This window comes from Guillardia theta (genome assembly GCF_000315625.1).
Source record: "Guillardia theta CCMP2712 unplaced genomic scaffold GUITHscaffold_72, whole genome shotgun sequence".
Classification (NCBI taxonomy): Eukaryota; class Cryptophyceae; order Pyrenomonadales; family Geminigeraceae; genus Guillardia; species Guillardia theta.
In genome coordinates this window covers 388627-399567 of record NW_005434602.1, presented here as the reverse complement: position 1 = coordinate 399567, position 10941 = coordinate 388627, and the positions used below count along the sequence as shown (strand labels likewise).

Below are 10941 nucleotides of genomic sequence, written 5' to 3'. Positions count from 1 at the left end.
TCCATACGTACCCCTCATATTTCGTTGAACACCGGTATATTAGAAATATGATTCAACCACCGGCCACCCCATACTACCCCTCGATTTCCACCCTCTCACACAAATACCCTTCTATTCCCTGACTGATTCCCTGACCCCTGTGGCCTAGAAATGACCCATAATAACCCCTACCCACCTCGTTCATACCCCCTCCCTTGCCTGCCCCTGCATCCTAGAGCTCATACCCTACCTACTACTGAATTGGACGGGTATCACCCCCATCACCCCGGGAGACTCGAGTACCCCTCGTGGATGTTCCTGGATGTCGACACCCACCCCCCAATCACCCGACCTAGGACCCTTTGAATGAGACCTTGTCTTGCTTCATTTCATATTACCCTCACCCCCTGGCTTTTCTCTATTCTAGAACCCACCCCTTATTAAATCACCCCCACCCTTTTTGATCTCCGTTACGTTGTAACTGCTAAGAATTGCACGTGCGGTCCCCCGATCCCTTCACCTTTCCTTGCTCCTTCTCCTCTTCTCTCATCGCTCCCCCTCCATCTCCTGCCACGCGTCTTCCGCTCGCCTCCTGCGCCACTCTAAGGATCACTCGATAGAGTTTCAGACACCTCAAAGCATCTAGCTTGTCCACGACTGCAATGGCAATGGGCGGAACCACGCAGACCAAGAAGTCGAAATCGCTGGTCGGGAAGAAGGAGGAGCTGAAAGCCGTGAAGAGCAAGAAGGAAGAGTCAGAAGAAGAGTCATCTTCCGACTCCTCATCCGACTCGGAGGAGGAAAAAGTGACCTCGAAGAAGGAGACTGCGGCCAAGAAAGCTCCAGCCAAGAAGGAAGCCAAGGAAAGCAGCTCGGAGGATGACAGTTCGGAAGATGAGGGAGCTAAGAAAGCTCCGGTGAAGAAGAATGCAAAGAAGGCCGCCAAGAAGGAAAGCTCAGACGAGTCAGAGTCAGATGATTCTGACGAGGAGGAGAAGCCCAAGAAGGCAGCGGCCAAGCCCGATGCCAAGAAGGCCGCCAAGAAGGAGTCTTCGGATGAAGACTCTGACTCAGATTCTGATGAGGAGGAGAAGAAGAAGCCCAAGAAGGCAGCGGCCAAGCCCGATGCCAAGAAGGCCGCCAAGAAGGAGGAGTCTTCGGATGAAGATTCCTCTGAGGAAGAAGATGAGAAACCAGCAAAGGCCAAGCCCGATGCCAAGAAGGCCGCCAAGAAGGAAAGCTCAGACGAGTCAGAGTCAGATGATTCTGACGAGGAGGAGAAGCCCAAGAAGGCAGCGGCCAAGCCCGATGCCAAGAAGGCCGCCAAGAAGGAGGAGTCTTCGGATGAAGATTCCTCTGAGGAAGAAGATGAGAAACCAGCGAAGGCCAAGCCCGATGCCAAGAAGGCTGCTGCATCGAAGAAAGCCAAGGAGGAGAGCTCGTCTGAGGAAGACTCTGACTCTGAGTCCGACGACGACTCTGACAAGAAAAAGAAGCCTGCGGATAAGAAGGCAGCTGCAAAGAAAGAGGAGTCTTCAGACTCAGACTCTAGCGAAGAGAGTGAGGATGAGAAGCCTGCGGCAAAGAAAGCCAAGACTGATAAGGGTGCCGTCGCAACCAAGAAAGCCTCGAAAGAAGAGGATTCTGACGAAGACGAAGACGAGGAGATGGCAGAGGCTTCTAAGAAGAGAAAGGAACCCGAAAAGGCCAAGAAGGAGGATGGTGCCGCGGGAGACAAGCGCAGAGTGTTCCTGGGCGGCCTCCCCTTCAAGGCTACTGAGAAGGACATCAAGAAAATGTTTGAGTCTTGTGGTGCCATCGAGAACATTGAGCTCCCCATGAATGCCGATAGTCGCCCGGCAGGCTTTGGCTTCCTTACCTTCAAGGACGCAGACTCTGTCGCCAAGGCTGTTGCTATGGATGGGCAGGAGCTGATGGGCCGATGGGTCAAAGTCAAGGAGGCGGACGGCACGGAGGGAAGCGCAGGCAAGAAACCATTCACGCCAAACCGCGAGCCAAAGCCAAAGCCGGACGGTTGCACGACCATCTTCATGGGAAACCTCTCATGGGACGTGGATGAGGACACGATCCGCAGCTTCTTCGCGGACTGCGGCGAAGTTGTCAACGTTCGCTTTGCGACGGACCGAGAGACCGGAGACTTTAAGGGCTTCGGCCACGTGCAGTTCGCTGAGTCCAGCGCGACTGACTTGGCTGTGGCTAAGGGCGGGGAGTTCGTGGCGGGTCGTGCAATCCGCGTGGACTTCGCGGAAGATCGCAAGCCTCCAGGCAGTGCAGGCAGTGCAGGCGGTGGAGGAGGTGGAGGACGAGGCGGTGGCCGTGGAGGTTTTGGAGGAGGACGTGGCGGTGGAGGACGTGGCGGAGGCAGAGGAGGTGGGCGAGGCGGGTTTGGAGGGACACCAAACAAGAACAAGGGGTCGATCCAAGAGAGCACTGGCAAGAAGATCACCTTCGACGACTAGTGGCCCTGTCTGGTTCTGCCCTGACCTTCCTCTCCCTCGTTTACTTCTTCCAAAAGCCTTTAGTGAAGGGACCAGAGACGTACAAGTATGCTACATGTGTACATATAAACATCGTCTGACGGCGTTTGCTTTAATGATAATCTAGAGAGTTGAGTTCTAATCACTGTGTGAGTGGTCTTGTTTGTTCCTCTGAAAAATAAAACTATCCTGGCAAAAAGGACGACGTATCGTCATCACTCACTGCGTTACCGCTAACATCTCCTTTCCTCATCAGCTCAACTGCGAGATTATATAATCTTCACCACCACCATCATCACCACCACTCGCAGCAGTGTCGCCCTCCCCCTCCTCATCTTGATCATCATCCAGAGCGGCATGATCAGATGATCAGAATGATCTGCAGGAGCGATCATTGTCATAGTGCTAGTTGTAGCTATCAGTGCTTGTGCTTGTGTCGATCTTCCTCAAACTTTCATGTACAAGCAATCTCACGTTCCTCTCTCAGCTCTGATCCTCTTCCCTCCTTCTCGCACCCGCAGCATCGCAGGTTTGCTCCATCTCGTTGTCGCCCTTGTCTTCGCCTCTCGCCATCACCTGGAGGAGGCAGCAGGTCACCAGCAGCTTCGTCGCTCGTCCTTCTCACCAGCTCCGGAGGCAACTCCTTGCCAATCACCTGCACCACCTTCCCCCGATGCGTGTAGACCCACATCTTTCCGACCCCGGGGATGTAGCGCCGTGAGGGTTCCGGGCTGTGGAGGAGGAGAGAGCAGGAAGAGGCGACAGAGGAGGAGGAGCAGGAGGGAAGGAGGGAGGATGAAGACTCTGCGTCATTGTCACGTGCAAGCGCTGCATAAGAATGCAAGAGACCGTGAGATTGAGAGGGAGAAGCGGCGGGGGAATCACAGGCGGAGAGGTCAAGCCGCTGCCTCCATGCAGATGATCTAGCATGCAGAGTAAGAGGGGATGATGGGGAACGGAAACAGGGGCAAAGGATTGAGGCAGGAGAGAGCAGAAAGTTGAGTACGAGGGGAAGGAGGAGAGAGACTGACCTGACGATCTTCTTGTTGCTGGGAGAGTTAAGGAGCGGAGAGTTGGTCTTGAGGCGGCGGCTTCTTGATAGCTGGAGTACCTGAGTAGGAAACGTGAGAAGAGCTGAGAGAAGACCTGACAAGCACGAACCGTTCTGACGCCTGCCCACCTCCTCTTGCCTGAGCTACCATGAAGATCTCGATCGAAAGTCAAGCAAGGGCTGTTCATGTGTTCAGTCACTCTCTATCCTCATATTCCCCCAAATTCTCGTCATGCTCTTTGCATCCCGACCCTCTCTCCTTCAAACTCCTCCATCACACTCACAGACTCTTCCTTCCTTTGGGAGTGGAGAAATCCCCAACCCCTTCACTCTTTTCCTCCTGCACTTAGTCAACAGAAGCAAGCCACGGCATCTTCTTCACCGTCTTTGCCCTCAGCAGCTCGTCCGCGTCTAGCAGAGTCTTTCTACATTCGTCGATGTCGTTTCTGAGACCCTCCAAGTCCTTGGTGAGCTTCCACGCCTGGCAGGGAGGTGAGGAGAGAGGGACATGCAAAGTGAGGACAGCACAAGAGAGAGAAGCCCATCGTACTCAAGTCAGAAGGGAGAGAAGAAGGGGAGGGCGAGGGTGTATCACCGATGCTACGATCATAGTCTTCTTGACTTTGTTGCGAATGTTGTGCTTTTCAACCTGCCAAGGCTTTGCGCGGCTTTCTCGGGTTCTCTTCCTCAGCATGTCCTCTTCCTTTGAGCTGAGAGAGCTTCTTGTGCTCTCCTTCTCTACGTTCCCTTCCTCCATCCGATTCTTCCCACTTCCTCTGCTCAGCAGCCTCACAAGACTTTTCGTCGAGCTCTTTCTTCTCCGCAAACCGCTAGTATCGCCAGTCACGCTCTTGAGCTCGACCGTTGGGTCCTCGCTGGTACTCTCCCTGCGCATGCTTTGATCTTCGAGCTGATGAAAGAGAGTCTTCGCCTCCTCCTCAACGCTCAGGCTGCCCATAGCTCTGACAGACACTCGTCGCTCACGTTTCAAGAGCATGCCTTCTGTGTTTGATCCCCTCCAAGCCTGCAGTTTAAAGGGCGATGGTGTCACCATTGTCTTCATCGCTCCTCGAATAGTCAGCGGTGAGCGTTTGGGAGAAGATTCAATCGTTGAGAGTCGTCGATGTTTCATGATGGGGGAATAAAGAGACGTTGAACTTCTTGCTGTTTGAGCTCTGAGCAAGATTTGTTGTCTGCCTTCTCTCGCACTTAAGATCCCATTTCCCTCCGTGTTTTCTTTTTCATTTTCATTGTCAAGCTTGTCTAGACTGATTGTCCATGCTGGTACCAATCGATGTCCAGTGCTGAGAATAGAATGGACCATCACCAACTTTTCTTTCACTATCAGCTATGTAGACAGCCGCATGCGCACTTGTCCTGCGACTATCTATATATCCTTGCCCTTGACCTCGTGCTCGTCCTTGCTTCTTGTCCTTGCTTCTTGTCCTTGCTTCTTGTCCTTGCTTCTTGTCCTTGCTTCTTGTCCTTGCTTCTTGTCCTTGCTTCTTGTCCTTGCTTCTTGTCCTTGCTTCTTGTCCTTGCTTCTTGTCCTTGCTTCTTGTCCTTGCTTCTTGTCCTTGCTTCTTGTCCTTGCTTCTTGTTCTAGTTCGCGACGCTAGTGTGCTGTCGTGTACAACACCTTCGTGAAGAATGTGCAGGTTCTGGATGTGAACATTCGGGGGTAGGGGTAGGAATAAGAGGGGGTAGGGGTAGGAATAAGAGGGGGTAGGGACTTCCATGATAGGGTACCAAAAGTTGAATACGTGGTACTTGTCAGGGGATGAAGATGGGGTGGGTCATCCAAAGAAATGTGTTGTGTATGGCCCTCCTGTAAGTGGGGTGGGTGGGGTAAGTTGACATAGAGGGTACCAACATGTACCCACTCTCCATAACTCTCAATGAGGGGGGTCATAGTAGTGTTTGGAGGGGTGAATGTGGCATGGGGGGTGGTAGAATATGTCGTTATGGGCCGATCACCGGTACTTTGAGGCATCTTGAGCATGGGTGGGTAGGCTCCACCGGTACTACATACGAAGAACTTGACCGTGAATCCGCTGATGAGATCGGATTCACTCAGGCTGGTGAGTGCCCGACTCGCGAGTCGTCGACGGGCCGGCCGCCGGGTCCCGCCCGGCGCCGCCCGGAGCGCCGCCGCGGCGGGGGGGGGCCGGGGGCTAACTGGCGGCCCGGACCGCCGATCGGACGGTCACCTGAATGCCACCGTGGTGGGCCAACTGTGACTGAACTCGGAACTTCGCCGTGAACCTTCAACCCGGAACGCTGCGCCGCGACATCCGATCATTTGCGGCCGCACTGAGCCCAGCGGCGGCCCGGCAGGTGACCCCGGCCGGGCCGGCCGGGCTGCCGGCCCTCGGACTCATTGAACTTCGGAACTCGGAAAGCGGCCTGGAGAGCGCAAACCGTTTCAGCAGCCCGGTCGGGCCGTCTTCTTTACTCAAAGTTAAGTTAAAAATCAGTACGAGGACAATAATGAGAGTCCGAGTAGGAGGCTTGACCCACCAAACCCAATCCGGGCCTCTGCGGCCTGTCGCCGGCTAGGGCCCGGAAGTTCACGGGGACTTCGCGGCGCGGGCCCGGGCCGAAGTTCGAGTCCGTGACTCCGAGCGGCCTCCGGGCGCGGCACACACTGAACCCGGCGGGCCCCGGACCCAGTACGATCCGAGGATGATCTTTCAAATTCAAATTCGGCCTTTTCTCGGACAACCCACAAGTAGTAACGGACTGTAACTGCCATGGCAGGTAGAGGATCGAGGCATGAGTCATGGTCGCCTCGCCTCTCCTCTCCTCTCCTGCTGCTCGTTCTCCTCGCTCTCCTCCTCCCTCCCTCCTCCTCTGCCTTCGCTCTCCTCCTCCATCCGTTGCCAACCTTCGCTCTGCTGCCCCATCCGCTGCCAACCAGAAAGGGAAATTCTCCTCGTCACGCCATGACGATGCAACTGTTCGGTGGGAATGCGCCGCTGGGGGATGCGATCAGTAATTTCCTCCTCCTCATGGGCTACGCTGACTTCTTGCATGAGATTCTTTTGGTCGGAGCTTCCTCGGAGATCGTAAGAGTGAAATCTTCCTTCCTCCCGAGAGCTTCAAGCTCCAGGCCACTAGGGGGCAGCCGGCAACGAGCTCGTGGACAACCGTGGCAGGTGAGAAGGTTCTGTTGGCGATGTAGAGATGTGAGAGAGAGCTGAAGGAAGGAGCGAGGGAAAGACCAAGATCAATCAGGTTGAGTTATGACCACCAGCCTTGCCTGCAACCAACATCATGCAGGACTCCGCTATCGCTCTCGTTCCGCTCCAACAAGGGATAAACATGTACAGCGTCTTTGATGGGCATGGACCAAGTGGACACATCATCGCTGAGTTTCTGTCTGAAAATTTTCCGAGGAGCATGAAGGAGGCGCTGACGAGGTCGCTTCGCCCTCCTGCCCTCCCAGGGTTGACCTGCCACAGGTCCCAAGGGTCGCAGCTGCCGGAGTGGGTCAAGTTCGCGTTCTCTCAGGTGAGGACTCACACTCGTCTACTCGCCTCATCAGCATCGCCGTCCTCCGTCTCGTTCCTCCAACCCCTCCCGCTGTCTTGATGCCCCCCAGCCCTCCGTCTCGTTCTCATTCACCAACCAGATTGACTATGATGCCTCGGAGGCATTTGGAGCAACAGGTTATGAACCTCTCGAGCTGCAAGCTGCTGACACTTGTCGCAGCTCTCAGTCAGAGTGGAGCCACCGCGACGATAGTCCTGCAGGACGCGGACTCGCTGCTTGTGGCTTCAGTGGGAGACTCCCGGGCGATTCTAGCGGGTGAGCATCTCGAACTTGACGCCTCCACCTGAGGATGCGGCTGCAGCTCTTGACGGCACTTCCATCTCCCTAACCACCGATCACAACCCTGCGGATCCTACTGAAAGGTCTGCTTCGAGCCTGCCTAGTCACAAGCTTGCAATCGTGTTGAAGCATGTGCTGAGCGTCTATTCCTGCAGGAATCGCATAGAGGCCAGCGGTGGGATGGTGGGTTGTGATGAGCTAGAAGTGTTTCTTTGACCGTAAGCTCAGGTGTCTGTGTTCCCGGGAGAACCAAGCGTGGAAGAAAGTGGCAAGGGACGAGTTTTTCTTCAGGTCTTCCTTACCCCTGTCCCCTCCTCCTAAGTCGACTGCAGGGTCAGTCCTATCCCGGATTAGCCACATCCAGGTAAAGTCCAGGGCCGAATCGAGCTTGAAGAAGATTGACGACTGTTGTTCTCAGAGCTTTCGGCGATTATTTGGCGAAGCAGGTGAGAGAGAGCACAGAGGAGCAAGAGAGAGGAAGAGAGAAAGACAGTGAGAGAGGAGAGTGGGGGGAGAGCAAGCGAAGAGGATGGGAAACTAGCGGATGACCGGGGGACAGGCTGGGGTGACTGCTGAGCCTGACCTGAAGTGTGTGAAGATTGGGAAGAACAAGGTGGGGTGTTCAGCGAACTTGTTGCTGCTGACTTGTTTCAGGTTCTAATCTTAGCCACTGACGGAGTGTGGGACGTTCTCGATGAGCAGACGGCGGTGAGAAATCAAAACTCGGTTCTCTTTTTCCGCAGATGCTGCTCCTTGCTCCCAGTCCAGCTCAGCCCTCTTGCCTCTCTACTAACTTACCGCCACCAGGTCGCTACGTGCTTGCAATTCTACAACAATCGCGATGCTGCAACTGCTGCTCAAGGTCCGTTGGTTGGGAAGGAGGAGGAGGAGGAGGGGAAGGGGGATGGACGAGGGAGTTACAGCGATAAGGCGAGGAGGGCAAGTGAAGGTCATGACAGTACTGGTGGATGCTTCACGAATGATCTGGGAGGAGCGACCAGGATCCAAGGGTGAGCAGCAAAACATCTTGTCTTCCTCCTCCTATCATCCACCCTCTCTCCCTCCCTTCCTCTTCCTCCTTTCCCACTCCTCATTCAAGTGCAGCTACCATCGACGACATCTCTGCCGTCGTCACATTCCTCTGAAGTTTTGAGAAGATTTTCATTTCTCCTCTCAGCCTTAAAGCAGACGCAAGACGGTCTGCTCGCAGTCTCATTGAAGTCACACGACAAACTGAAAGCCTGGCTGGTCTTCCACGAACTCATGCTTCTCTTGCTCTTTCTGCACGCGAGGGCGAAGGTCCTCCTGCAGTAGCTCAGCAGCAGCACAACTGAAACACCACAAGCACCAGCCATGCAGGGTTCCATCCTGCGACGTCGATGGAATTTTGTCGCACAAGCGCTCGCTTGCTCAGCGGCGACACCTAGAGGGAGCGTGAGGAACGCGAGCAGCAGCGGAGCAGCGAGACCAGCATGGCGCGGTACTGAACTTCCTCCAGAGTCATGAAGCTCGACCTTCCCATTGCCGACATGCATCCTTCCTCTTTGAAGTGCTTCAAGAAGCGCGTGAACTAGCACCACCTTCAGCTCTTCCTGCTGCTCTGCTTTCCTTCCGCCCTCACCTTGTCGAAAGCGCGTCCGCAGTGAGGACAGCCGTAGCCCGGAGAAGCGCCTCGTCCTGCCTCGTCTGTCATCCCTCGCCCTGGACCAGCCCGGGGCTACCTGGGACTCTTGCTCGATTCCGCTTGACGATGAAGTAACCTTGCTGCATGGCAGCATCAGCAACAGCCCAGCTGCTTGTCGACCTCTGACCTTGGCTCCTGATTTGACCTGCTTCACCCATGCTAGCATGACGTATTCATCCTCGGCGAACTGTAGTACAGCTCATCCTCGCCCCGCCCTCTTCACTCCTCTCTCGCACCAGCCGCCGTTGGTGAAGCTCCATATCGATTTCCAACCACCTCCCCCTCCCCTTCAAGCACCCGGTGTCGCACAAGTCCTGCAGGTATCAATGAGCACAGCGACTGTGCCCGACCCTCCTCGCGTCACCTGGTGGGCCGTTCCCTTACAGCACTCCCACATGACGGCAAGAGCCTGTCAACCCGTCACCCTCATCCCCTTCCTCTGCTTCTCCTACTCCTATCGACTTTCTGTGCTCCTTAGTCTTCGAATGCTCCATCTCCGCTTCCACCTCAGAGGTGATAGTGAAAGGAACAGTGCCAGCAGGCCGCAGCAGGACAGCTGCTGGAGTGTGAGGACGAGCGATCACAAGACTTCAAGGACCGTCTTGAGCATGAGAGTAGGAGTCGGCCCTGTTCTCCTCTGATGGCTTGTCACCGAGTCAATAAGGCGACCTGTGATTTCTTCACCTGGACCCTGTCGGAGGAGAATCTGCAGTTCTTTCTGCGTGCGGTACGAGTGTCTGGAGATGTGCCCCGTCCTGTCGCCGAGTGAGAAGGCGGATTGAAGATAGGCATACTTAGGATAGCACAAGAGGAAACTTCCAACGATGGCAGGAAAGGAAGAAACAAAAGAGGTGAAGTGATGCGACAAGTGGAGGCAGAGCAGAGCAGAGCAGAGCAGAGCAGAGCAGAGCAGAGCAGAGCAGAGCAGAGCAGAGCAGAGCAGAGCAGAGCATTGGAAGAAATGATGTGAGGCAAAGGAGGGTCAGGACCTTCCAACATGCTCCCACATGCGAGCCCATGAGCGAGACGAGTAGGCGCAAAGAGGACACAAGTAGTACGTCAATGGCTGTTGAGAGGCAGTCACGACTTGAAGGAGTTCAGCAGTCACTGTGCGGTACCCCAGGCCTCCCCCGCACTTCAGGCTGGGCTCGAGCTTCGTTTCTGAACATGACGACAACCTAACGGCAGGCGTCAGCCCCTGCCATGCAGCTCAAAGTGTTTCGCACGTTCGGATCGAGCTCATCGAGATGGCTGGGGAGCCGCAGGAGGTCATGTACCAGCTTCCAAGTGGGGTAGGAGCCTCGCTTGATGTGCTGAGACAAGTCACACGTCCAGGGAGAACAAGAGCAACAGACCTGACGCGTCTTGAGATGAAACTGAAGCTTCTTCCATTTCGAGAATCGCTCACCGCAAGTAGGGCACTCAAACACCTTGGACCATCCTTCCCCCTCCTTCACCCGCTTCGTGTTGGCTTCCCCTGCAGACTGCAGCGACTGTACTACATCCTCCTCCCCTTCCTCCGCTCCCGTAGTCGCCCACCTATCTCCCGGCGCCCTTCTGCCACCGCATCCAAGCACTCCTTGCACGTGCCACAAAGAGGACAGGACATGTCTTGGCGCCTGATGGAGAGGCCCGGGCGTCCCGTCAAGATGCGTGAACGTGACTCGAGATCGATGTACATGGCGAGAAAGCGACGCGATAGGAAGGGAAGATCTCACGAGAGCACGAGTGAGGAAAGGGGGCGAGGGAGGCATAGGGATCAGTCAGAGTAGAAGAGGAAGCAAAAAATCAGAGATCGAGGGGGGAGGAGAGAGGGAGGGAGGGAGGGAGGGGAGGAGGGACAAGGTGAGGGACGAGGAGGGGAGGGGGAGGGAGGAGGGAGGAGGGAGGAGAGG

The 10941-nt window shown here is 55.4% G+C and overlaps 4 protein-coding genes across 4 annotated transcripts; 2 read left to right on the top strand and 2 right to left on the bottom strand.

The window, feature by feature from the left end:
* Window positions 1-1584: 1584 nt before the first annotated feature.
* On the top strand, window positions 1585-2676 carry GUITHDRAFT_154318 (hypothetical protein). The gene has a single exon (XM_005826797.1). It carries the CDS (start codon window positions 1647-1649, stop codon window positions 2457-2459), a length of 813 nt encoding a protein of 270 aa, XP_005826854.1. The 5' UTR covers window positions 1585-1646; the 3' UTR covers window positions 2460-2676.
* Window positions 2677-2960: 284 nt separating this feature from the next.
* GUITHDRAFT_143247 (hypothetical protein) lies at window positions 2961-4525 on the bottom strand (the record flags this gene model as incomplete). The annotated part of the gene is made up of 7 exons (XM_005826796.1): window positions 2961-3053; window positions 3103-3208; window positions 3509-3588; window positions 3639-3708; window positions 3813-3868; window positions 3911-4009; window positions 4124-4525. The coding sequence occupies 7 exons, from the start codon at window positions 4523-4525 to the stop codon at window positions 2961-2963; spliced, it is 906 nt and encodes a 301-aa protein (XP_005826853.1).
* Window positions 4526-6473: 1948 nt separating this feature from the next.
* GUITHDRAFT_143246 (hypothetical protein) lies at window positions 6474-8376 on the top strand (the record flags this gene model as incomplete). Its single annotated transcript, XM_005826795.1, has 13 exons — window positions 6474-6686; window positions 6811-6950; window positions 6993-7041; window positions 7133-7199; window positions 7243-7338; window positions 7385-7445; window positions 7518-7545; window positions 7591-7653; window positions 7695-7726; window positions 7781-7808; window positions 7922-7975; window positions 8017-8070; window positions 8170-8376. 13 exons carry the CDS (start codon window positions 6474-6476, stop codon window positions 8374-8376), a joined length of 1092 nt encoding a protein of 363 aa, XP_005826852.1.
* A 207-nt stretch (window positions 8377-8583) lies between these two features.
* On the bottom strand, window positions 8584-10800 carry GUITHDRAFT_143245 (hypothetical protein; the record flags this gene model as incomplete). The annotated part of the gene is made up of 14 exons (XM_005826794.1): window positions 8584-8667; window positions 8711-8785; window positions 8831-8932; window positions 8984-9039; window positions 9084-9126; window positions 9174-9233; window positions 9283-9360; window positions 9411-9455; window positions 9553-9602; window positions 9731-9801; window positions 10036-10112; window positions 10165-10224; window positions 10324-10359; window positions 10402-10800. 14 exons carry the CDS (start codon window positions 10798-10800, stop codon window positions 8584-8586), a joined length of 1236 nt encoding a protein of 411 aa, XP_005826851.1.
* Window positions 10801-10941: the final 141 nt, after the last annotated feature.

What these genes read in the sequence shown, in the direction of transcription:
- GUITHDRAFT_154318 (XM_005826797.1), top strand. Translation starts at nt 1,647, where the DNA reads ATGGCAGAGGCTTCTAAGAAGAGAAAGGAACCCGAAAAGGCCAAGAAG.